The sequence below is a fragment of the Dendropsophus ebraccatus genome, chromosome 1 (assembly GCF_027789765.1).
Source record: "Dendropsophus ebraccatus isolate aDenEbr1 chromosome 1, aDenEbr1.pat, whole genome shotgun sequence".
Classification (NCBI taxonomy): Eukaryota; Metazoa; Chordata; class Amphibia; order Anura; family Hylidae; genus Dendropsophus; species Dendropsophus ebraccatus.
In genome coordinates, this window is record NC_091454.1 from 192,655,026 (window position 1) to 192,679,939 (window position 24,914).

The following is a 24,914-nucleotide window of genomic DNA, read 5'->3' on the forward strand; positions in this document are numbered from 1 at the left end:
TCATACGAACCCGAACCTCAGCCGGTTCACTCATCCCTAGTTACTAGCTTCTGCCCCAATTTTGTGGTGATTGGTTCCCTTTAAAGCACTGGTACGTTATTGAGTCTGATCCTGATATGAGGCATTTAGCTAAGAATAAGCCCCTTTTAATTAAAAGACAAAGTAGTCGGCACAACGGCTTTATTTTCAGTCGCTATAGATTAGAGGATTTTCTAAAAATCAAACAAAAAGAAAAATGAGATGGCACTCACCAACGTTCAGTAGACTTTATTCTTCGTATTTCATAAAAACTTAAATATGAACACCATCTGGTGGCTAGGACACCAACACCCTTCCAATCAGCGTCACCGTTGTTTCGTGCACGAGCCACACTTATCCAGTCTGGAGAAGTATGGCACGCGCACGAAACAGCTGTCATTCTGATTGGAAGGGTGTTGGTATCCTAGCCACCCGATGGTGTTCATATTTAAGTTTTTATGAAATACGAAGAATAAAGTCTACTAAAGTCTACTGACAATCTCAAAAAATCTTTATTAAATAATTGTATTAAAATTATAAATGCAGATGTTAAATATGATAAATGACAGCCTCCGTGATCAAGCCAGACGCGAAACGCGCGTTGGGGGGAACTACACACAGTAGCACAGGTAATGTCACAGTTTTTTGGTCTTCTGGATGCTATTTTACTTATATGAGACTGTATTGGCACATGCACTTTAGGATCTAGAGGAGATATGGAGATCTGCAGCACTTTATGGAGGCATTACGCCATTTTATTTATGTGATCAGGTTATTTGTATCCACTGTGGGCTTCATTATGTTATAGCTAATTGTCCTCCAATACTGTATATTACTGTGTATTACCATCCTGTGTGAAGGAATATTTTTATTCTGCTCTGCATTTATAATTTTAATACAATTATTTAATAAAGATTTTTTGAGATTGTGAGTATACTGGTGTATAGCCCATTTTTGTAGGATAAATAATAGTGTATGCCTGGGGAGGCTGGTGGTAATATAGGATTCTAAAGTCTACTGAACGTTGGTTAGTGCAATCTCATTTCTCTTTCTATTTGATAAGCCCTTTTTATGTTACCAAAAGGAAAGAACAATAGGATACTGTTTATCTATTAGCGTTGTTTGTTCCCCACTTCCCAATTGGCTAAAGACCATGATCCCAGAAGTGGACAGTGTAAATATTGTAGTCATAATTCATGCTGTAAAGTTATCCGTTTGGGGGATGGGAACATAGAATAAGACAGTTCATTACATGTAAAAGTAATTACATTATGTGATTTGCTGCCCATGCAGTGTTTTCTATGTGGGAAAAACCAACAGATTCATGTATGTTTGTTTAAGGCAACATTGTATATCGATACAGGCATTGGTTCTCATAGATTGATTGAAGATGTGAGACATGCCCAGTGTTCTACGTTTCACAGGGCTTGGGGTGGTGGGATTCATGAAATATGGCCGGGGAGGGGGTGGATATAGAAGCTTCCGGTCACTTACCTCCAGAGACCGGCGGCTTCTATATCCACCCACTCCTCGGCTGTACACTGAAAATGACCCCAGCCCGGAGTACCTCTTTAATTGGCAGCGCCTACGACTACAGAGAAAATCCCGATGGATTCTTCGTACTGAAGCACTTGCACCCTTGGCCCTAACGATCTTAATGATCTCAGTATGTTTTTAAAGTTTTTTTGTATTTAGCTATGTTTTATCCATTTTATGGTGTTCTGTCACTTGGGGGCTCGGTTCACACGTTGTAAGAGTGCGGCTGTATTTGCGGCTGTAATTGTGCGGCGGTATTTTTGGTGGTTCGTGTGTATGCTTGGAAGTATAGGATATGCGGCTGCACAGTGCACACTATGTATGAATCTACGGCCCTATCGTAAACGGACCCGTAAAAAATGAACAAGACCATTGTTTGCGGCTGAATATGCGGCCGTGGATTGACAGGCGGTCCGTACGGAGTACTTCAAAAATAGCCGGCAATGATGCCGAATGCCGATGCCTCTAATAGTTAATATATTAAATTAATCAAACACATTTTCTTTGTAATCAAGACACTTTCGTTGATCAATAATTTATTTCTAACGAATCCATCATTTTGCAATTAAATATACTGTTAAAAAAAATAGATATATAAATAAATGTATATTTATCTATATATTTATTTTTTGAATTACACACACTGGTTTGTGATAGATGTGAAAAATGATCTAAAAATAAGGGATGCAGTACCAAACGGCACCACTAGATGTCACTCTATCAATTAGAAATTACCCATAAACAAAATTGTATACAAATAGAAACACACAATGGGCTTAATTCATAAAAAATGTAAAGAATTTTTATTGTATATAATAGGTACCAATACACAGACAGTTTTTACCAATATAAAATGAAGTATTAAAAATATTACCCCAGTAAAAACACATATAAAATGGGTGTCAGCAATGCGGGATTATACCCACAACAAATTTCTAATGTGGGAGTATAACTATAAGGTGCATTAAGTCATGTACTATTCTAGTATCGCCTCAGTATCATTACGTATGTAAACAAAGAAAAACTAAGTAGCCACTATAGCATTCAAAACATATTGCACATACCCATGTTTGTCTGACACCACACCAAACGTTCCTACGTACGTTTCGCTATTGCACGCTTCCTTGGGGAACTCGCTTGGTTTTTAACCCGGCTGGTTCTAAAAATAGGGGGGACCCTATGCGTTTTTTTTTTTTAAATAAATAAATAATTTAAAAAAACCGCATAGGGTCCCCCCTATTTTTATAACCAGCCGGGTTAAAAACCAAACGACAGCAGCCTGGTAACACCAGGGTGGGAAGAGCCATTGGTTTAGGCCCTCCCCAGCCTAAATCTTACCAGCCTGCTGCCGCCCGGTCCAGGAGCGCCAATTTTGACGCTCCAGGACCACTGGCACCCGGCTCTTCCCAGTACCCCTGGTGGCATTGGGTACTGGGGTAATAATGGGGGGTTAGTGTTAGCCATTTTATACCGGCTAACACTAGGCCCCGACTTAGTAATGGATTCCATCTGTTAGACGGCTTCCACTACTAAGTCTATAAAGTAAAGAAATAAAGACAAGACACAAGTTTACAAATTTTTTTATTCAAATAAAAACACCCCCACACCCCTCATTGACCATTTTATTAAAAAAAAACATTAAAAAAACGCTGGTCATCGACGTAGTCCACGGAATCCGATGTAATCCCCAGGATACCGATATCTGAAAAACAAAAAGGGAGAAACACACAAAAAAACACAAACAGGAGCACAACACCCATCATTGTGAGCGGTGTTGTGCACCTTACAGTATGCAGCATCTTTACAGATCGCTGCTTACAGTCTGACCCCCAAGGGGTTAAGGGAGGATGTATTGCATCCCCCTTAACCCCCTGGGGGCCAGACTGATGTCAGACTGCACCCATCCCAGCAAGGAAGGGGTTAAGTGACCCCCCTTCCTTGCTGGGAGGGGTGCAGTGCCGGGGAGGGGGTGGGGAGAGCTCTATACTCACCCCGATGTGTCCTCTTCGCTGGTCCGCAGCACAATGAAGTCACTGTACTGCGGACCGGCTTATTATATGTGCGCTGAGCCGATCAGCCAATCAGCTGAGCGCACATATAATTCTAAATGTTTCTTCTAATAATGCTATTGTGATAACATAATTAGAAGAAACATTTGATGTTTTCATTAAAGTAAAGTGATGATTAGTACAGAAAGCTCTATTGCCGGCATATGAATTACCGGCTTATGGAGTTTCCTGTACTAATTAATATTTAATTAATAAAACACATTTTCGTTTAAATAAATTCAGTTTCGTTGGTCAATAATTTAATTCTAACGAATCCATCATTGTGCAATTAAATATACTGTCAAAAAATAAATATATATATAAATATACATTTATTTATATATATATTTATTTTAACAGTATATTTAATTGCAAAATGATGGAATCATTTACATTTAATTATTGAACAATAAAAGGGACTTTATTAGACAGAAAATGTGTTTTATTAATTCAATATATTAACCATGAGAGACATCGGCTATAGTGCAGAGGATCGCAAACCCCGGTAATAGCGATTCATGTAAACTGTGTTCCCTGCTTTCCCAGATGCATCCAGAGGTGTTTGCATCACTTTCTTAACATTTTATTTGTTATTTTTAGTTGAACCAGATTTCCAAGTAAATGACCGCATGTTTTGAGCCGCATGTCTATTTTTTCCCACGGCCGGAGTTTCACCCGCACATTTACAGCCGCATAAAAAATACAGCCGCACAGTTACAGCGTGTGAACCCAGCCTAAAGCTGCGTTCACACTACGTATATTTCAGTCAGTATATGTATATTTCAGTCAGTATATTTCAGTCAGTATTGCAACCAAAACCAGGAGTGGATTAAAAACACAGAAAGAATCTGTTCACACAATGTTGAAATTGAGTGGATGGCCGCCATTTAATCGCAAATATTTGCTGTTATTTTAAAACAACGGCTGTTGTATTGAAATAATGGCAGCTATTTACTGTTATATGGCGGCCATCCACTCAATTTCAACATTGCGTGGACAGATCCTTTCTGTGTTTTTAATCCACTCCTGGTTTTGGTTGCAATATGAGGACCACAATACTGACTGAAATATACGTAGTATGAACGCAGCCTAAACTATGATATGCACGCAGTGTTGAAACTGTCGTCGTACAGTGTTGACTGTACTGACCTCTGAGTGGATATATTACCTGCACGCACTGACAGGATGACATACATTAAGGCCTGAAGAAGCATGCTTGTGCGAAACGCCTGTTGTCTCAGTGGACTCCTGATGTATATTGGTTTTTGCACGTGTAAATAAACGACCATTCATTTATCTCATGGTGGTTGCAGCTGATTCTACTACTTTTACTTCTGCCTGTATAAAGGTTTGTTTCAAAACCTACCATTCCTTCTTAGACCTCCTTTCCTATCAGATGACAAAGCCCTATCAAGCAATGTAAAAATCTACAAACCTGGGACATATGGCCCAGGTGGCAATGTACCAGCTGTTGTATAAGATGTGAGAGGACTGCCAAAGACCCTTCTGGGCCAAAGGCTACGAATTGCTGAGAGCAGAGCAATGTGTAGTGATTAGAGATGAGCGAACCGGGTTCGGGTTCGAGACGATCCGAACCCGAACGTTCGGTATTTGATTAGCGGGGGCTGCAGAACTTGGATAAAGCTATAAGGGTGTCTGGAAAACATGGATACAGCCAATGACTATATCCATGACTTCCACATAGCCTTAGGGCTTTATCCAACTTCAGCAGCCACCGCTAATCAAATTCCGAAAGTTTGGGTCCGGATCGACTCGAGCATGCTCCAGGTTCGCTCATCTCTAGTAGTGATGAAATCTAGGGACAAAAAAATAGATGTTCATATGCTTTCTGCTATAAACAGTAAGAGTAGCACTCCTGTTTCTATTCATGGACATCTTAATGCCTGTTTGTATACAGGAGTTTAACAAAAACATGGGAAGGTGGTTGACTTTTCTGACCAAATGATTAAGTCCTATCAAGCAATGCATAAATCAAGGACCTAGTACAAGAAAAAAAAGTTTTATGGTCCAAAAAAGAACTGGGTGCTTGGTAACAGAACGGCGCAGCGTCTGGGAACTGGCTGGCAGTTCACAAAAAGGACCGCCCCAGCTTGTTAATGTAACAAAAAAAAAAAGCGATGTAACTGGTGGTTTAGCAGACAGCTTGATGCAGTTGATGCAGGCTATGTTCACGCAACGTCCAAAAAGGAAAAAGACGTCCGTCATTGTTTTTTGTGTGTAAAAAAGACGTCCGTTATTGCATCACTTTAATTGACTTCAATAAATTGCGTTGAAGTGTATGTGTGGTGTCCTACCACGGGTGTTACTGTTGGTTACACCCTTCAGAAAAGTCTTTACTTTTTGTATAGAAGTGGTGATGAAAGTAGTGATAAAGTTTCGCCACTAGATGTCTCTGTATTAGTTATGTGTATTCAGATGCTGCAGAGCTGAAGTGTGTAAAGGGTTATTGTTTATTTGTATTTCACATGGATCTGTGAACCAATCTGTTCTTCTTCTCTCCTTTCATCTTTCTCTTTACTTCTTCTGTTGCACTCTTCACCCACTCACAGCGCACTTTAGAGACGCTGAGGAAGGAAGTCACATGGGAGACAGGAAGAGTAGTTCAGCCTTAGCTAGAACCCTGTATGGGTAGGAAGCAAGACAGGACACATCTAACAGTTTTTTTCTCAGAGACGCTACACAACACTATGCAGTGTTAAACCCCTTTCAAGAGAGGACAAGTCAAAGACAACCTCAACCCACGCAATCGACTAGGAGAGTCACAGAGCAGGACAGTATCCACAGACAGCAGTTAGCTAGGAACTGATCCGGATAGAGCAAAGTTGCAGTAAGCATAGGAACTCTTATCTTGCAGCGAGGTTGTCAGCAGGCAACCCTCAGCATTCCGCTCATCCCAGGTAACAAGGTCTGGGCCTTGTGTCACACTCTAGGACAGGTCCGCCAAATCTAGTTGGCATAAGGTGGTGTGAAGACCCAAAGGTCAACACACAGGCACAAGTGTTCTCTCCTTCTTCTAAGTATTCTTCTACCTCATCCTTCAACATCCTGGCAGAGCACAGTGCTACTTGGGTTGAGACTCTCACGGCATCCTCCTCTCTGCTACGCTGCTTCTTTTTATCACTTAGCACACTACTTAGTCAGCACGACTGTATTCTACACTACTTTCATATCGCAGATTTGGTTGCTGTATTGTAAAGTATTTGTCTACAAGTGTTATCAAGTGTATTATAGAGTGCTTTATCAAGAGAAACATCACCACCTAGTACCTGCTGCAAGCACGTACTTTTATAGTAAAAACAGGCTTATTAATGCTAAAGAGACTCTGTGATCCTCCACCTTACACCGACACAGTATACACCACAACCTTGGGACACTTCCCCTTTCTGTGGGTGGCCGTTCCGATAATCCTAAAGGGTTACTACACTACTCTGGCCATCCGTGATCACACTTTCCCAAGGGACCCCGTAGCAGCCCGGCAGGACACTGTCCACAGGAAAAAAAGGTACAACCGGCCTTCTAAAATAAAAGCAGGTGTGCCACCACATCTGTGTGCCCCACAGCATCTCAAGGTCCGGCGTCACACTCCACCTTCTAGCAGGTGACCGCCAATCCTCCGACACAACATCACCGGGGGCTCACACCACATATGGAATAATGGATGTCTTTTTCACACAGTGTATTGAAGACATCCACCTCAACAGACATCTGTCATTTAATACACTGTTTAAAAAAAAGGTCTGTTATTCCATACACTTCAATGCAATTTATTGAAGTCAATTAAAATAATGCAAGCAGGTCTCGTATACACTTTGTATTTTTATGTTATTTTTATTTAGGGTGCCTTCACACCTACCGGATTCGCAGCGGATTTTCTGCTGCGGATCCGCAGCAGATTTGACTAAATGAATGAATACAGCATTAAATCCGCACTGTAAAATCCGCTGCGGATTCGCTGCAAATCTGGTGTGTGTGAAAACACCCTAAATGTGTATTATGTAACCTCTGTACTGTATGTATAAAATAAAAAAGGTGCTGCGGAATCTGTTGGCGCTATACAAATAAATATTATTATTAATAACGGACGTTTTTTTCACACAAAAAACTGACATCTTTTTCCTTCTGAGTGACTGATTCGTTTTAAGGCTGGGTTCACACCACGTTTTTGCAATCTGTTTTTCTCAGAAATGGATGGAAAAACGGATGCAGTTGTGTGCATCTGTTTTCATCCGTTCTTCCATTGACTTCTATGTGTCTTGATCCTTTTTTTTTATAATGGAAGTCAACGGAAAAACAGATGCACACAAATGCATCCGTTTTTTGCAAAAACTGATGAAAAAAAAACGGATTGCAAAAACGTAGAGTGAACCCAGCCTAACCCGTATTTATCATGTGAAAATGAGAAGTGTTAAGTTAAAAGTTAGTTACATTTGAAAAAAAATAGTTTTGGGACCGTGCTTGTAATCCAAATCACTCTTAAACCAAAGCAAATTTTCCCATAAGAAATAATTGAAATGCAGAAAATTGGTTCCACACCCCAATGTAACAAATGAAACATTTAGAAACAGCTGAATATGTCATCTTATAGATTACTGTACATTATAGCAAGCAGCATGTGGAGTATAATGTATAGTAAGTGCATAAACCTGAAAAAACAGCAGCAGTTTGTAGATCCAGAACGGAGCTGCAGATGTTCATAATGCAGTAGTGTAGTACAACAGGCTAGAATAGAGAAGCAGGGCTGCTGTCAGAGGTCTGAGTGGCCACATGACAGCAATGGTGAAGGGGGTGTGTTCAGCGTGGACCAATCAGGGAGTGAGAATCACAGAGCTGTGAAGGACAGTTACAGACACTTTATATCCAGCAGTGTGAATGGCTGAGTGTAACTGCAGGCAGATTATAGCAGGAATGGAGAGGATGGGAAGCACAAGGGCTGACAGAGACTGCAGGGAGCAGGAAGGAATGAGCAGCGTATATGTGAGTACAGTATAGCAGCACTCTCTGTCTGGGGAGAGAGGGGTTACAGCTATGAAGAGATTACCTCCACAGTCCTGTCCCCTGATACAAGCCCCAGCCTGAAGTGGATCTGATATGATTTGGAAGGTGAGGGAGACTTCCTGGGTCAGAGTACAGTGCTGTAGACCCCGCTGTACAGACCATGCCCCTCCCTACTCTCCCACCCAGCTCTTAAACCAAGTTACAATTTTGAAAAACTTTGGACTCTTCTTGCAAAATGCTCTCAATCCAAGTTAGGCCTTATGCACACGTCCCGTAATTTACGGATCCGAGTTAGTGCACATTGATGTCTATTGGGCTATTCACACTATCAGTAGCAGAAATGGATGAAAATCTATCCTGAAAAAAAAAATCATGTCCTAGTGCGGACCCATTTTTTTTTGCGGATCCTCTCATTGAAATCAATTGGTTACGGATTGTTTACGGATTGTAACATGTTGGCATCCGTATTTCTGCAAAAAAATACGGATGAAGTGCATTGAAAAGCAATGAGTAGTAAAAAACAAATGGAATTACGGAAATACGGATGGAATACGCTAATTAGCTAATCGGAGGCAGCTGTCAAAGTTGACAGCTGCCTCCGATTACCGGAGGCAACCTTTCCCTGGTGTCTAGTGGGGGAGATCGCTCCTCCGGGACCTTGTCCCGGAGGAGCGATCTCCGTTACTGATGCCGGCCGGGGACTCGTCCAAGATGGCGCCGTCCCCGGCTCGGCACTCGTTTACTTCCGGCTGCAGCAGCCGGAAGTAAACGAGTGCCTATCTCATTGATCCCTGCAGCATATCTGTGCTGCAGAGATCTCAATGAGAGATCAAAGTATATATACTAGAAGTCTCCTACGGGGGCTTCTAGTATAAGTGTAAAAAAAAAAAAAAAAAAAAGTGTTGTTTATAGTAAAAAGCCCCCTCTCCCAGTAAAAGTCTGAATCACCCCCCTTTTCCCAGGTTTTAAATAAAAGTAAACAAATAAATAAATAAACATGTTTGGTATCGCCGCGTGCGTAATCGCCCGAACTATTAATTAATCATATTCCTGATCTCGCATGGTAAACGGCGTCAGCGCAAAAAAATCCCAAAGTGCAAAATTGCGCATATTTGGTCGCATCAAATCCAGAAAAAATGTAATAAAAAGCGATCAAAAAGTGACACCTGACACAGCACCATAGACCAAAGGATAAAAGCGCTATAAGCCTGGGAATGGAGTGATTTTAAGGAACATATATTTGTTAACAATGGTTTGAATTTTTTAGGCCATCAGATACAATGTAAGTTATACATGTTATATATCGTTTTAATCGTAACGACTTGAGGAACATGCATAACAAGTCAGTTTTACCCCAGGGTGAATGGCGTAAAAACACAGTTCCCCCAAATAAAAGAAATGCGTTTTTTTTTTTTCAATTTCACCACACTTTGAATTTTTTTCTGGTTTCGTAGTGTACTTAATGCAAAAATTCAGCCTGTCATTGCAAAGTACAATTAGTGACGCAAAAAATAAGGGCTCATAAGGGTTTCTTGGTGGAAAAATGCAAGTGCTATGGCCTTTTAAACACAAGGAGGAAAAACCGAAAACGCAAAAACGAAAATGGACCCCGTCCTTAAGGGGTTAGGGGAGGGGGCTTTTTTTTTTTTTTTTTTACACTTATACTAGAAGCCCCCCTGGGGGACTTCTAGTATAACTACACTAATCTCTCATTGAGATCTATGCAGTATGTATAGTTGTACTGCATAGATCAATGAGTTTGCCACTCGATTGCTTTCGACTGCTGCAGCCGAAAGCAATCGAGTGCCGAGTCGGGATCAGCGCCATAAAAGCGCAGACTCCGGCTGGTGCCGGACACGGGGATCGCTCCTACGTGACGTCGCGCAGGGGGACGATCCCCCGCTATACCACCAATGAACGGCTGCAAGAAGTATTCAGATGCAGCTGTCAACTTTGACTGCTGCATCTGAATAACTTAACTAGCGGGCACGGCGGTCCCGGGTTACAAGCGGCACCCAGGACCGCGGCAGCCCCGCTCTGAAGTCCCCTAGGTGACCCAGGACGTATGGGTACGCCCAGGGTCGTCGAGGGGTTAAAGTGAATGCACCACCAGTACATCGCTTTTCTGATATTTACATATACATGGGGTGGGGATGCCGATGCCCCGGAGGGGGGTTTCTCCCACTGGGTGTCGGCCGGCCCGCCTCCAGTGCTTCGCTCCCTGCCGGTGCCGGTAATTAAACGACGCTGTACATGGGAACCGTGCCGTAGTAAAAAAAAAAAAAAAAAAGTGGTATCAGCATCCCGCACCAGTGCTGTTCTGTCCATGTAAATATGAGATAAGCGATGTACTGGACCGGTGGTACATTTGCTTTAACCCCTTAACGACACAGGGCGTATATTTACGCCGCGGTCCCAGGTGCCGCATGTAGCCCGGGACCATGGCTATTAGCAGGCACGGTCCGATCGCCGTGCCCACTAATCAAGTAATCAGATGCAGCTGTCAGTTGACAGCTGCATCAGATTACTAGTTGCAGCCGATCCCTGGTGTTTAGTGGGGTGGATTGCCCCACCGGGAAGTTGTCCCGGAGGAGCGAACCACACGTCTGTACCAGTCGGGTGTCTGCACCGTAATGGGGCTGATCTTGGCTTGGCATTTGATTGCTTATCTCATTGATCTATGCTGTATTACTATACAGCATAGATCTCAATAAGAGATAAGTGTGCTTATACTAGAAGTCCCCCAGGAGGGCTTCTAGTATAAGTGTAAAAAAAAAAAAAAAAAAACGTGTTGTTGTTAACCCCTTCAAGACCAAGCCTATTTGCACCTAAAAGACCAGGCTCATTTTTCAAAATCTGACCTGTCTCACTTTATGCTCTTATAGCTCAGTGATGCTTTAATGTATGCTAGCGATTCTGAGATAGTTTTTTCGTCACATATGGCACTTTATATTAGTAGCAAAATTTGGTCACTACTTTGTGTGTTTTTTGTGAAAAACATCAAAATATCATGAAAAATAAAAAAATAGCATTTTATGAACTTTGAAATTTCTCAATTTCACGAGGAACAGGAGAGAAAATTCACCCCAAAATCTGTAACGCAGGTTCTCCTGAGTAGAACGGTACCGCATATGTGGGTATAAACCACCGTATGGGCACACAGCAGGGCTCAGAAGGAAAGGAACGCCAATTAGCATTTTCCGTGCAGATTTTTCTGAAGAAGTTTCTGAGCGCCAGGTGCGTTTGCAGAGCCCCTGTAATGTCTACAGAATAGAACCCCCCCAAAAGTCACCCCATTTTGGAAAGTACACCCCTCAAAGAATTCATCTTGGGGTAGGATGAGCATTTTGGCCCCACAGGTATTAGAGGAAAGTATTCAAAATTGGCCAGTAAAAATGAAAAACTTGAATTTTTCCAATAATATGTTGGTTTAGTTTGAAATTTCTCAATTTCACAAGGAACAGGAGAAAAAATGTACCCCAAAATCTGTAACGCAGGTTCTCCTGAGTACAACGGTACCCCATATGTGGGCATATACCACTGTATAGGCACACAGCAGGGCTCAGAAGGGAAGGAGCGCCAATTTGCTGGAGCAAAACCGCAGCTAGTAATAGTTATTAGAATAGCGCAGTTACTAAAATAAAATAAAAAAATTAGATTACAGGTAATGTGGGGTGGTTATGGACTGTCTGGGGTGGTTCTGGGTAATCTGGAGGTGGTTACGGGCAGTCTGAGGTGGTTACGGGTAATCTGGGGTGTATACGGTCAACATGGGGTGGTCACCGGCAACCTGCTGTGGTTACGGCAACCTGGGGTGGTTACAGGCAACCTGGAGTGGTTACAGACAACCTGCTGTGACTACAGACAATCTAGGGTGGTTACAGGCAACCTGCTGTGGTTACGGGCAACGTGGGGTTGTTACAGACAATCTGGGGTGGTTACGGACAATCTGGGGTGGTTACGGACAATCTGGGGTGGTTACAGACAATCTGGGGTGGTTACAGGCAACCTGCTGTGGTTACGGATAAACTGAAGTGCTAATAGGTAATCTGAGGTGGGTACCTGTAATCTGGCGTGGTTATGGGGAATCTGGAGGGGGTCACTGGATACTTGGGGTGGTTAGAGGCAAGGTGCAGTGGTCAGAGGCAACGTGCGGTGGTCAGAGGCAAGGTGCGGTGGTCAGAGGCAACGTGCGGTGGTCAGTGGCAACGTGCGGTGGTCAGTGGCAACGTGCGGTGGTCAGTGGCAACGTGCGGTGGTCAGAGGCAAGGTGCGGTGGTCAGAGGCGACGTGCGGTGGTCAGATGCAACCTGCGGTGGTTGCGTGCAATCTGAGGGGTTACATGTAAACTGGCATGATTACGGGCAACCTGGGGTGGTTATGCGCAACCTGCGGTAGTTACGGGCAACCTGGAGGGGTTACAGACAATCTAGAATTGTTACGGATAGACTGAAGTGCTTATAGGTAATCTGGGGTGGGTACATGTAATTTGGGGTGGTTACAGGCAATCTGGGGTATTTACGGACAATCTGGAGGGGGTCACTGGCAACGTGCGGTGGTTACGGGTAATCTGGGGGGTTGCGTGCAATCTGACGTGATTACGGACAACCTGGGGTGGTTACGGGCAACGCGCGGTGGTTACGGGCAACCTGCGGTGGTTACGGGTAATCTGGGGGGGTTAGGGGTAATTTGGGAGTAAACTGCAATTATTACTATAATAAAAAGTGTGTGTTTTATTTTTTTGTATGTTTGTCACTTTTACACATTTATTTTCACTATATTACTATGATTACTGTGATATTTTCTATCTCAGTAATCATAGTTCAGTGACAGAGACCAAATTGGTCTCTGTCACTTTAAATTTTCAGAGCTGGCTGGTTGTGGAGCGCATGCGCACTTCACAACCAGCCAGGACGCCGAAGAGGAAGGAGCTCCAGGATCAGGTAATGTATAAGGGGTAGGTGGGGTGACTGGGGGACAGGGGGGGTGGGGGGCGACTTGGGGGGTGGGGGCACATCACTTTTTATCCCCTGTCACCAATCATTTATGGTGACAGGGGATAAAAAGTGCCTGGAGCACATGGTACAAGCGATCAGCGGTATATAGTATATACTGCTGTATATACCGCTGATCGCTTGTACCGGGACCCCACAGGGGGGTCCCCGATCACTGTCCCCATGCTCTCCGCTGCCTCCGGTGGCAGAGAGCATGGGGCTTTCATTCATTTTTACTTTAGATCACTGTGAACTGACATTAGTCGGTTCACAGTGATGGCGGCGGCCATCTTGGATCTGATTGCCGCCGCGGGGAGGGGGGTTAGTGATTGGGGCACTAGGGGGGCATGAGCTGGGGTCTGATTTTACTTATGTCATCTCCCCCCACCGTGGATTCATGGTGGGGGGAGATGAAATACAGTGGCAGCACTGGCCCATTAGTGACCGCCGTTTCGGTGGTCACTAAGGGGTTAATGGGGGTCATTACCGGCACCACGATCCAGCCGCGTCTGAGGCTCCTGGAGGTCCCACGCAGCCAATCAGTGACTGTGGCGGGGCCGTGCACTGATTGGTTGTACGGGACCTCCGGGAGCCTCAGATGAGCCTCAAATCCCGCTGCGAGTATGTAATTGCATTGGGATTCACAGGGGATCAATCCGCTGCCGATTTAGCTGCGAATTCGCAGCGTTAAATCCGCTGCGGATCCGCCCGTGTGAATTTACCCTAAGCCTGGAAATGGAGCGATTTTAAGGAACATATATTTGTTAACAATGGTTTGAATTTTTTACGAGCCATCTCATAATAAAAAGGTATACATGTTCCATATTGTTTAAATCGTAACGACTTAAGGAACATACAGTATATAACAAGTCAGTTTTACCCCAGAGCGAACGGCGTAAAAACAAACACCCCCCAAATAAACAAAATGCTGTTGTTTTTTTTTCTATTTCACCACACATTTATTTTTTTCTGGTTCTGCAGTGTACTTTATGAAAAAATTCATCCTGTCATTGCAAAGTACAATTAGTGGCACAAAAAATAAGGGCTCATGTGGGTTTCTAAGTGAAAAATTGCAAGCTCTATAGCCTTTTAAGCACAAGGAGGAAAAAACAAACGCAAAAATCGAAATTGGCTCTGTCCTTAAGGGGTTAAACAGCACTGTACAAAAAAGGCCCCGAAGTCAACAAGGTGGTTCTTTATTTTGAAGGCCTGTGTGTGTGTGTCGAGTCAAGTAAAGTACTAAGGCTACATATAGCAACATAACTATTGAATTGATGTCTTTTTTTCTGGTCGAAATTGAAAAATAGCAAAAGAAGTGAAATTTCAAAATTTAAAAACTCCTGTCAACCACCTAAGGCTGGATTCACATTATCTTTTTGCAAAAACAGATGCATTTGTGTGCATCCGTTTTACCATTGACTTCCATAGTACAATTCAATTAAATGGATAATAAAATTTTTGAAAAGTTTTATGGAAATAAAAATGTAAAAAAATAAATAAATAAATAAAAATGTTTACCATATGATGCCAGTAAAAATGTGAACACAACCAAACTCGTGTCCCCAGAGGTATAACAATACTGATTGATACAGCAGGATACACAGGAGCAGCCCTCATAGCCCGCCGCCCGTCATACACTGCTGTTCTCCACAGACAAGGAGCTGAAGGCGGGAAACGAATTTGGCGCCCTTCTCCTTCAGCTGACGCGCCGGTCACGTGATGCGTCAGATATAACCCGCGGAAGGCGGCGCTGCCGGGCTTATTTGGCGCCACAGTGTGAACTGAGAGGAGCGGAGACACCGGGAGCCGAGTGCAGGAGGCGGGAGAACCCATCATCTTCTGTGAGGCGCTGTAGTGACGGACTCTTTTTCGCGATCACCATGTTTGAGGCCAGACTAGTGCAGGGCTCCATCCTGAAGAAGGTGCTGGAGGCGCTGAAGGATCTGATCGATGAGGCCTGCTGGGACATCACCTCCAGCGGCATCAGCCTGCAGAGCATGGACTCGTCTCACGTCTCCCTGGTGCAGCTCACCCTCCGCTCCGACGGCTTCGACACCTATCGCTGCGACCGCAACCAGTCCATCGGCGTCAAGATGAGCAGGTAGGAGGCGGCAGTGATGACGGTATACGGGGGCATAGAGAAGGCTGTGTGTGACTGGGCGCCAAAGGGTAACGGTATACGTGTGCGTTATAATGCTGTTTGTTTATGGCAGACTGGCGTCATACCGATAACTTATGTAGAGTTTTATCGGATCCCCGTGGTCGCCGGTACCGGCTCCCACACATAACATGTCCGCACTTGTCTTATTTCTGGCGCGCGTTTTTTCTCGTCTCTTCCCTGATGACGTAACGGCAGCAGCGCGCGATGATTCGGGCGGGAAACAAAGGGGGCGGAGCTTGCGCCTTCACTGTGTGTGAGCCGCCGCGTCAGGGCACAGGCAGTAATGGAGCGTGTCAGGGCGGCGCTCACTGACCTGTACCTCACTATAACTCCCAGCATGCCCTGTAAAGAATTATCATATATGTCATATAAAAACTAAAGCTTGGCTCATGTAATATATCTAATAATTGGAGCACACAACAAATACTGACTGCAGAGGGTATTCCTATGATAAGCTCCTATATGCAGTAGATTTCCACAGACACCTTGTATTAGGGATCCTTTTCTCCACGGTTGTGAATCCACAAATGTAAACAGAATTTGGACCCATTGATTCCTATGGATCCTTACACAACTGTTTTTTTTTTTTTCCTATTTTTTGTGTAACATTGTGGACACTTGATCAGTAGAGATAAGCGAACCTCGAGCTTACTGCAGTTCATGTGAATCTTAGCATGTGGGATTTGATTATTGGCTGAAGAAGTTGGATGCAGCCCTACGGCAGTATCCATGTTTTCCAGCACTCTATGGCTGCATCCAACTTCTGCAGTCAGCGGTGATCAAATCCCGCATACTCGTGTTCGGACAAAAAAAGCCCGCTCAAGTTTCGCTCGTTTCTATTGATCAGTGATTATATGGCTAGCAATAAAATTACTGATGGGTGAATGGGACAGGTTTTTTTTTTTTAAAGAGGACTTGTCACCCCCGTGACTGGCTCCCGACCCCCTGTTAGATCCCTCTATACTTACCTCATTGAGCCGGGTCCCGCTTCATGAGCCGGTCGGGTGACTGAGATTTCAGCGCCCGAAGCCCAGTGTGCGTGCTCACAGGAGAGTCAGATGCTCATAGAGAATGAATGGTTAGTCTGATGCTCTGTCATTCTCTATGGGCATCGGACTCTCCTGTGAGCGCGCGCGCCGGGCTTCGGCGCTGAAATCTCAGTCACCCGACCGGCTCAGGAAGCGGGACCCGGCGCATTGAGGTAAGTATAGGGGGCTCTAACGGGGGTCGGCACGGGGTGGGGGGGGGATGACAGGTTTCCTTTAACGCTGGAAATAGTTAATTTGTCAAAGCTGTAATGGGATCAACTACCGAAAACAGCCAGTCACAGCTTAGCTTTCAGCCCATTGTCATCGGTAAAGGACTAATATATCGCTGCCATATCCCCCAGAGAACTAAGGGGGCATGGTGACATCTACCATCATTTCTGTCATCAGAAGTTCTTTATAGCCATACCACATGGTAACAAGTGGATAGCCACCTAATGTCCCCTCTGATACACCATAGGCTAAAAGTACAGATTGGTTTTGGTCTGTACTTCGACCAATCCGCACTTGACATGTCAGAAGTTTTTAAAAACAGTAGTTACAGTTTAAAGGGTTCTCAAAGGCATTGTCAGCAGTTCTAGTTAACATCGGCCGTAGTATTGGGGGCGCAGCCTTCATGTGACTTACAAATGGATAATGTTTTGATGCTTAGTCATTCTATTCACGTACATTTTCCCATTGCAGTATGTCAAAGATCTTGAAGTGTGCAGCAAGTGAAGACATAATTACTCTGAGGGCCGAGGACAATGCAGATACAGTCACAATGGTGTTTGAGTCTCCAAGTGAGTATAAGGAGTTAGCCCTTGGATCATAAGCAGTATATAAAGATTCTTTTCAAGTATATTAAAATGATTCCTGGCAACAAAGTCCCCTACCAGCTTATCCTGTGCAACCAGTCACACAATCACCTTTGCTTTGTGCCTCTAATTAAATAGCGGGGCTGTCCCCAGCAGAAGATGGGGCAATGTGCTGTCCTTGTCCACCAGGCTGCTCTTCAATTTTTTCCCAAAAGGGCTCGGATAGATGAGATTGTATTATGGGTGACTACTCATCTATTCTTTTCATAAGCTCTTTAGAAAAAGAAAGCAGCAGCTGGATGGTTGCTATGGGCAGCTGAGATTTCCCACATCTTATACATTTTCCCCAGTGATTGAAGTGCTGGTAATTTATATTTAACCCTGGTAGCACTTCACCTATGTGGGTAAGCCATTCTGCTGTGCAGAAAATCTGTATGTTCTCCTGAAGCTTGTGTTGCTAACAGACAGCTTTGGTCTGTTGCTTATATAGACTAGTAAACCTAAACAGCTTGTCTTAGCCCTGATATATTCTGCTAGGTTGGGGATATATACATGTTGGTTTTATTAGACAATATACTTCTGAATTATTAGTTTATTTCTGTTAAGGTTCTTGTGTGTTCCCTCTAGATGCAATGCTATTAAATTTTAACTTTTCATTTCAGATCAAGAAAAGGTTTCTGACTATGAGATGAAGTTGATGGATTTGGACGTTGAACAGTTAGGAATTCCAGTATGTATATAGTCATCTATTTTCTTGTGACTATTAAGCCTTTCTTCTGTTTCTTACAAACCATTTCTCATTACATTTAACAAAAATAACATTGCTCCGTTCACAGCACGTGTAAGCTTTTTCCTGTGTCTTAAGTAGTGCCTGATGTACTTGTACACCATTAGGTCTTAATTTTACTCCTGTATTTACAAACAGGCATACTTTACTTATTGCCTAAAAAAAACTGCTGTATGTTTTTCCTTGATAACTCTGTATAAAGCACAGTTGGATTGGAAAACTTTGTCAAAATTGGTGTCAAACCTGTGGCTGTTGTGAAACTACAATTACTATTATGATTGCTGTGGTGGGAATTGCAGTTCATCAGCTGAAGGGCTGTGAATTTGAGACCTGTGTGTAAATTTAGTGGTGTCCTAGGAGTTTTTGTATCTTAAAATATGCTTTTCTGTTAACAGGAACAGGAATATAGTTGTGTTATAAAGATGCCTTCTGGGGAATTTGCCCGTATTTGTAGAGATCTTAGCCAGATTGGAGATGCTGTTGTGATCTCATGTGCAAAAGATGGAGTCAAGTTCTCTGCAAGTGGTGAGCTGGGAACAGGGAATGTCAAGCTCTCACAGACCTCAAATGTTGATAAAGAGGAGGAAGCTGTAAGTACTAAGCACTATCAGATATTTTTATTACTTGTTCCAAGAATTAAGCATAGTATACATCTAACATTTTCCCTTGTCTTCTCAGGTTACTATAGAAATGAACGAGCCTGTACAGCTTACATTTGCTTTGAGGTATCTAAATTTCTTCACCAAAGCCACCCCCCTGTCCCCAACAGTGACCCTCAGCATGTCAGCAGATATCCCTCTAGGTAAGTTTTCTGTATGTGATCTTCAGGCATCAGTTCTGGAAGGTGACATCAAATGTATTTATATCCAGCATGTCCTAGATAGATCTCTGTTCATATAGTGTTGCTGCTGTATGTCCCATCTATGAATCCCTTTGGATGCTGACACTTTGTTACATTGCAGTGGGTCCATTTATATGTATTCAGATAGTGACTCGCTTTCCACTCCAGTTCTTTGTTTTTGCTATACTCAGTAGTGTGCAGACCACTAGTGCAGCAAAACACTTCGGGTTTGGAGGTGGTCTGAACATAGTCACCAGCTGGCCATTAACGTAAATGTGTAATTTATTGCTATGCTCTACACAAGTGGGGTGAATTGATGCTTGTTTTCTTATATTTTTTTTATTTATATTTTGACTTGTATTTTATATTTTGGTTTTGTATATTCAAGCCAAATATCACAACTAGATCTGATAGGTATCCGTATGACTGAGTTGGCTAGTGGAGGCCTCTGTTGTAATTTGGGGGGAATGACACTAATGTGAAGTTGTTGTTCTAACGTTGGCTCTTTTCTTTTCCAGTGGTTGAATACAAAATTGCCGATATGGGTCATGTGAAATACTACCTGGCTCCAAAGATCGAGGATGAAGAAGCTTCTTAATGTTGTATAGTTTATTTTATGTGAAAGTCAACCGAACATCACAGCTTTTCCTAACTGCCTTGTAATGAACGTAACCATATTACATTCTGGCCGTGTTTCTAGGCATGTCTGTAGATATTTCTGTAAATATTCAACAATCTTTGTAATACCTGCCATATGAAACCAGTAAATCTTTGTAATAACTGATTGTGATGGTCTCTTACTGTGCTGTTGATGTCGGAAGCCTCAGTAAGTGAAGGAACGTGTGTGAATGTTATTTCAAATCAGCAGTGACATGTACAGTGCAATAACTGGTGTGCAATGCTAAGTCTTATACAGACATTCTTCAACTCCTAAAATTACATTTAAACATGGCATTCAAACCTGAGGATTTTGTGGGGGCAAGGGGGTGGTGCTTAAAAATTGCCTGCATCTTTGTCTTGGGGTGATGTAGAGTATTATACACTGCCCTTCTGCTCATGGAAAAACCACGCCGAGGACTAGGTGTACCCACAGTGCAGGACAGTATCCATTAAAGAGCTAGGAACTGATGTGGGTGGAGAACAGTTAATGGAAAGTCTATGAAATCCATCTTGTAGCACAAGTGTCAGCAGGAAACCCTCAGCACTCTGCTCATCCCAGGTAACAAGGTCTGGGGCCTGTGTCACCCATTAGTAAGGTTCAGCCATAAGCTAGTGGGCATAAGGTGGTGTGAAGACTAGAGAAAAGGACAATACACAGGCACAGGTTGTCTTCTACTGTATGCACTCTAACCTGGCAGAGCACACTACTATTTTGGTTGAGATTCTCACGGCACTATCCTCTCTGCTATGCTACCTCAGTACAACTCTACTGTATCCTACTCTGCACTTATCACAGAGATCTGGTGGTTCTATGTTCAAGTATTGGAACTGTGTCAACTTTGTATTACCTGCTGCATTTACAAGTAACTCAAGTCAATGTTATCCACAGAGTCTGTGATTATTCACTACCCACCTGCACAACATACACACCGCAACCTTGGGACATTACCCTTTCTGTGGGTGGTGGGTCCTACTATTCAGGAGGGTCACTTGGCTTGGAGACGCAGCCGGAAGTCGTTCGGTACCGAGAGATGTCAGCAAGCGTGAACGATATCATCGGCCCTCAGGCGCATGCGCGGAGGCCAATTTCAATTTTTGCCTTTTCGTTTTCCCCTCCTTGTGCTTAAAAGGCCATAACAGTTGCATTTTTCCACCTAGAAACCCACATGAGCCCTTATTTTTTGTGACACTAATTGTACTTTGCAATGACAGGCTGAACGCATTTCTTTTATTTGGGGTTTTTTCGCCGTTCGCCCTGGGGTAAAACTGACTTGTTATATATGTTCCTCAAGTCGTTACGATTACAATATGTAATATGTATAACTTTTCTTGTATCTGATGGCCTGTAAAAAAATTCAAACCATTAATATATGTTCCTTAAAATTGCTCTGTTCCCATGCTTATAGCGCTTTAATCCTTTGGTCTATGGGGCTGTGTGAGATATAATTTTTCTCTTCTCGCCCTATGACGGCACCCCTGGAGAGGACCACCTCCTATTCCCATTGGACAGGAAACAGAACACTGGACCTTAAAAGAATCGCCTCCTCTCACCACACCAGTTACTGTTTCCTGTCCCATGGGAGCAGGACATGGAGGGTCTCCTCCAGGGACCTTCATAGGGCTGAGGGATCACCGGCAGATGGGTACCGGCTCCCGAGGTATTTATACCTGAAGACTGAGGCCCGTCCAACACCTCCAGATGATCGGGCCCCGCGCGTCTCCCGGCCCCTCTGGCGTCCGTCCCGGTGAGTAAGACGGCGGGGGTGCGCATGCGCGAACAGGGGGACGCAAGAACGCAATGACGCAGTGGCGCGATGACGTAATGACGTCGGCGCAGCGTCCCCACGTGTCGCGGCGCGCTCCCGGAAGCCGTGATGACGCGGGACGGGCTTCCGGAGGGGGGATGTCCCTATAGGCCTTGCTCTATAGGCCCAGGCCACGGCTTGCCGGGGGTGACGGCGGGAGGGTGTGCCGCATCAGCGCCGCGGCGGGGGCGGGGTCAGCCGGCCCTAGGTGCATTGGCGCCATATTTAAAGCAGCAGAGCTCAAGAGTGCCTTGCACCTGCATAAAGAGCCTGCTGCTAGGAAGACGGTTACTGTGTGCTGTGCTGTGCTTTGCTGTACTTTGCTGTGCCAGCTGTGGGGACCTGAGACCAATCCTGGGTCAAATGGAGTCCCAAGGCGCTGAACAATCCCAGACCTCTGCTACAGATAATCCAGCGGTATGGTGTGGTAAGAGGGGTTCTCCCCATATATGTATTTTAAACACACTATCTTATCAGGATGTTATGGTTTGTATTTTAGGAGGGATCCTCTAAAAAGGAGCGTACTAAGATTAAGGAGTGTCCGGTCTGCAGAAAGAGGCTTAGTAGTTCATACAATAAGACCTTGTGTGGGGGGTGCATGAACCGAGTATTAGAAGATCAAGGACCATCCTTCATTAGAAACATGAGAGACATGGTTAGGCAAGAAATCAGGGTAGGTAGAAGTATCTTGTTTCATCATTTAAATTTCGCTTTAGCTCCCCTCTACGAGTGTACTTATTGTTGTATTTCTGCAGGCCTCCCTACCCTCTCGCCCAACTTCCTCTGAGACGCCTGGAGTCAGCATTAACCCACCTCCTGACTCTCAGCCACTGGTCATTGCGGGACCAAGTCAGCAGATGGATCCCTCTCCTATAAATGAGGAAGATCAGGATCTATCACTAGAGGTGGACGATCAGGGTGAATTAGCCTCTGATCCAGAGGAGATCTCAGGGGAGGACTCTGCAGGGTCACTGTTACCAATTGAATCCATAGACGCTCTCATTAAAAATGTCAGACTAACTATGGAGATTGACGATACCCCTCAACCCAGATCCGTACAGGACATTATGTTTGAGGGGTTAGCCCCAAAAAAGAGACTGGTGTTTCCAGTACACCAGAGTATTAAGACTCTTATCTGTCACGAGTGGGCTAATCCAGACCGGAAATTCTTTATCCCACGGGCTGTAAGTCTGGTATTACATCTATCTTTGAAGAAAACTATGTAATATGACACTTATATTGATTCTAACCTTTTCCTATTTTTAGTACAAAAGGAAATATCCCTTCGGTCAGGAGGACTGTGAATCCTGGGAGGGGGCCCCTAAGATAGATCATCCAGTGGCGAAGATCTCAAAAAAGAATGCACTGCCCTTCGAGGACACAGCAGTGCTTAAAGACCCTCTAGATAAGAGAGCCGATATATATTTAAAGAAGTCTTGGGAAGCATCCACATCCGCATTCAAACCTTTGATTGCGACGACTTCAGTAGCTAGGTCACTAAAAATGTGGATGACTGAACTTAAAGATAAGGTCAAGGAGAGTAATCCAAATCAGGACTTTAATCAGGCATTTACTACGATTGACAATGCTGTGTCATTTATTTCAGAAGCATCAGCAGATGCCCTAAAGCTGTCAGCCCGATCAGCGGCCCTTTCAAACTCAGCCCGAAGATCTATATGGGTAAAGGAGTGGAAAGGTGATACCACATCAAAGGCCAAGCTATGTGGAGTCCCATGTGAAGGGAAGCTTCTATTTGGGTCTGCCCTGGAGTCTATCCTAGAGAAGGCCTCTGACAGAAAGAAGGGATTCCCCCTTATACCCCAACAGACCAGTAGACCATTCAGGGGAAGAGGTAGGAGACCTAGGGGGGGAAACGTCAGTAGTAGGAAAGATTGGCGACCTCAGAAGAAGAATAAGGGTTTTCTCTTTCCTTCTTCTGACAAAAAGGCCCCTCAATGACATGAGGTCCCTGTGGGAGGGCGTTTAGCTTGTTATTTTTCACAGTGGTGTACAATTTCTGGTAGCACTTTTGTGTTGGATACAATAAAATTTGGCCTTAAAATTTCTTTTTCGTCCTCCCCAGGGGAAAGATTTGTATGTACTGACCTGTCATCAGACCCTGACAAACACATGGCTCTTCTAGCTGAGATCCATTCCCTTCTAAATAAAAAAGTGCTTATCCCGGTTCCCGGGGAACAGAGGGGAGTGGGATTCTACTCCACTTTGTTCCTTGTGAAAAAGCCCAATGGTTCATACAGAACAATAATTAATCTCAGGCCACTAAACAGGGCCCTTACTTACGAGAGGTTCAGAATGGAGTCAATATCTTCTGCTATTCTGAATCTCTCGGAAAACTGCTTTATGGCCACCATCGATCTCAGGGATGCTTATTATCATATTCCTATGCACCCTGACCATTACAGATTTCTGAGAGTGGCGGTGAACATGGGCTCAGAGTTTTCTCATTTCCAGTTTACAGCCATGCCATTTGGTATCTCTCAAGCTCCCAGAGCATTCACCAAGGTAATGGCAGAAGTCATGGCACATGTGAGAGAAAGGAATATCATCATTGTCCCCTACCTTGATGACTTTCTGATTATTAACAATTCACAGACGGCCCTAGAGACAGATATTAGATTCATAGAGTCAGTGTTTTTCTCTCTGGGATGGGAGGTCAATGAGGAAAAATCCAACAAAACGCCTAGCCAGCGGTGTAAATTCCTGGGGATCTACCTAGACTCCAGGGTTCAAAGATCCTTTCTCCCAGAGAATAAGATCTTACAGGTCCAGACAAGAATCAGGCAGCTCTCGGCTGATCCCCTTACTACTATGAGGTCAGCCATGTCATTGTTAGGACTCTTGACTTCTTGTATCCAGGCAGTACCGTGGGCACAGTATCACACCAGAAGGCTCCAGTGTCAAATTCTGTCTGAATGGGATGGCGTAACTGATTCCCTAGATTCCCCTTTTTCTCTATCTCCACAGACTTTAAGATCCCTGTCCTGGTGGGAGCAACGGGAACATCTAGACAAGGGTCTTCCATGGAACATCACGGAAGTAAAAACCATTACAACAGACGCCAGTCCTTCTGGATGGGGGGCTCATACGGGACCTCTTCTTCTACAAGGGAAATGGAGCCCGGAAGAAGCCAGAGAATCCCAAAACGTACGGGAGTTAAAGGCAGTTTTTTCTCTCTTTAATACAG

General features: G+C 44.0%; 2 protein-coding genes across 2 annotated transcripts; both read left to right on the forward strand.

The window, feature by feature from the left end:
• Positions 1-15,327: 15,327 nt before the first annotated feature.
• On the forward strand, positions 15,328-20,029 carry PCNA (proliferating cell nuclear antigen). The gene is made up of 6 exons (XM_069943054.1): positions 15,328-15,713; positions 17,504-17,601; positions 18,279-18,346; positions 18,799-18,993; positions 19,082-19,205; positions 19,763-20,029. Exons 1-6 carry the CDS (start codon positions 15,493-15,495, stop codon positions 19,840-19,842), a joined length of 786 nt encoding a protein of 261 aa, XP_069799155.1. The 5' UTR covers positions 15,328-15,492; the 3' UTR covers positions 19,843-20,029.
• Positions 20,030-21,390: 1,361 nt separating this feature from the next.
• LOC138783821 (uncharacterized) lies at positions 21,391-24,909 on the forward strand. The gene is made up of 5 exons (XM_069959024.1): positions 21,391-22,126; positions 22,209-22,382; positions 22,465-22,893; positions 22,976-23,561; positions 24,695-24,909. The coding sequence occupies exons 1-5, from the start codon at positions 21,779-21,781 to the stop codon at positions 24,907-24,909; spliced, it is 1,752 nt and encodes a 583-aa protein (XP_069815125.1). The 5' UTR covers positions 21,391-21,778.
• The last annotated feature ends 5 nt before the right edge of the window (positions 24,910-24,914 follow it).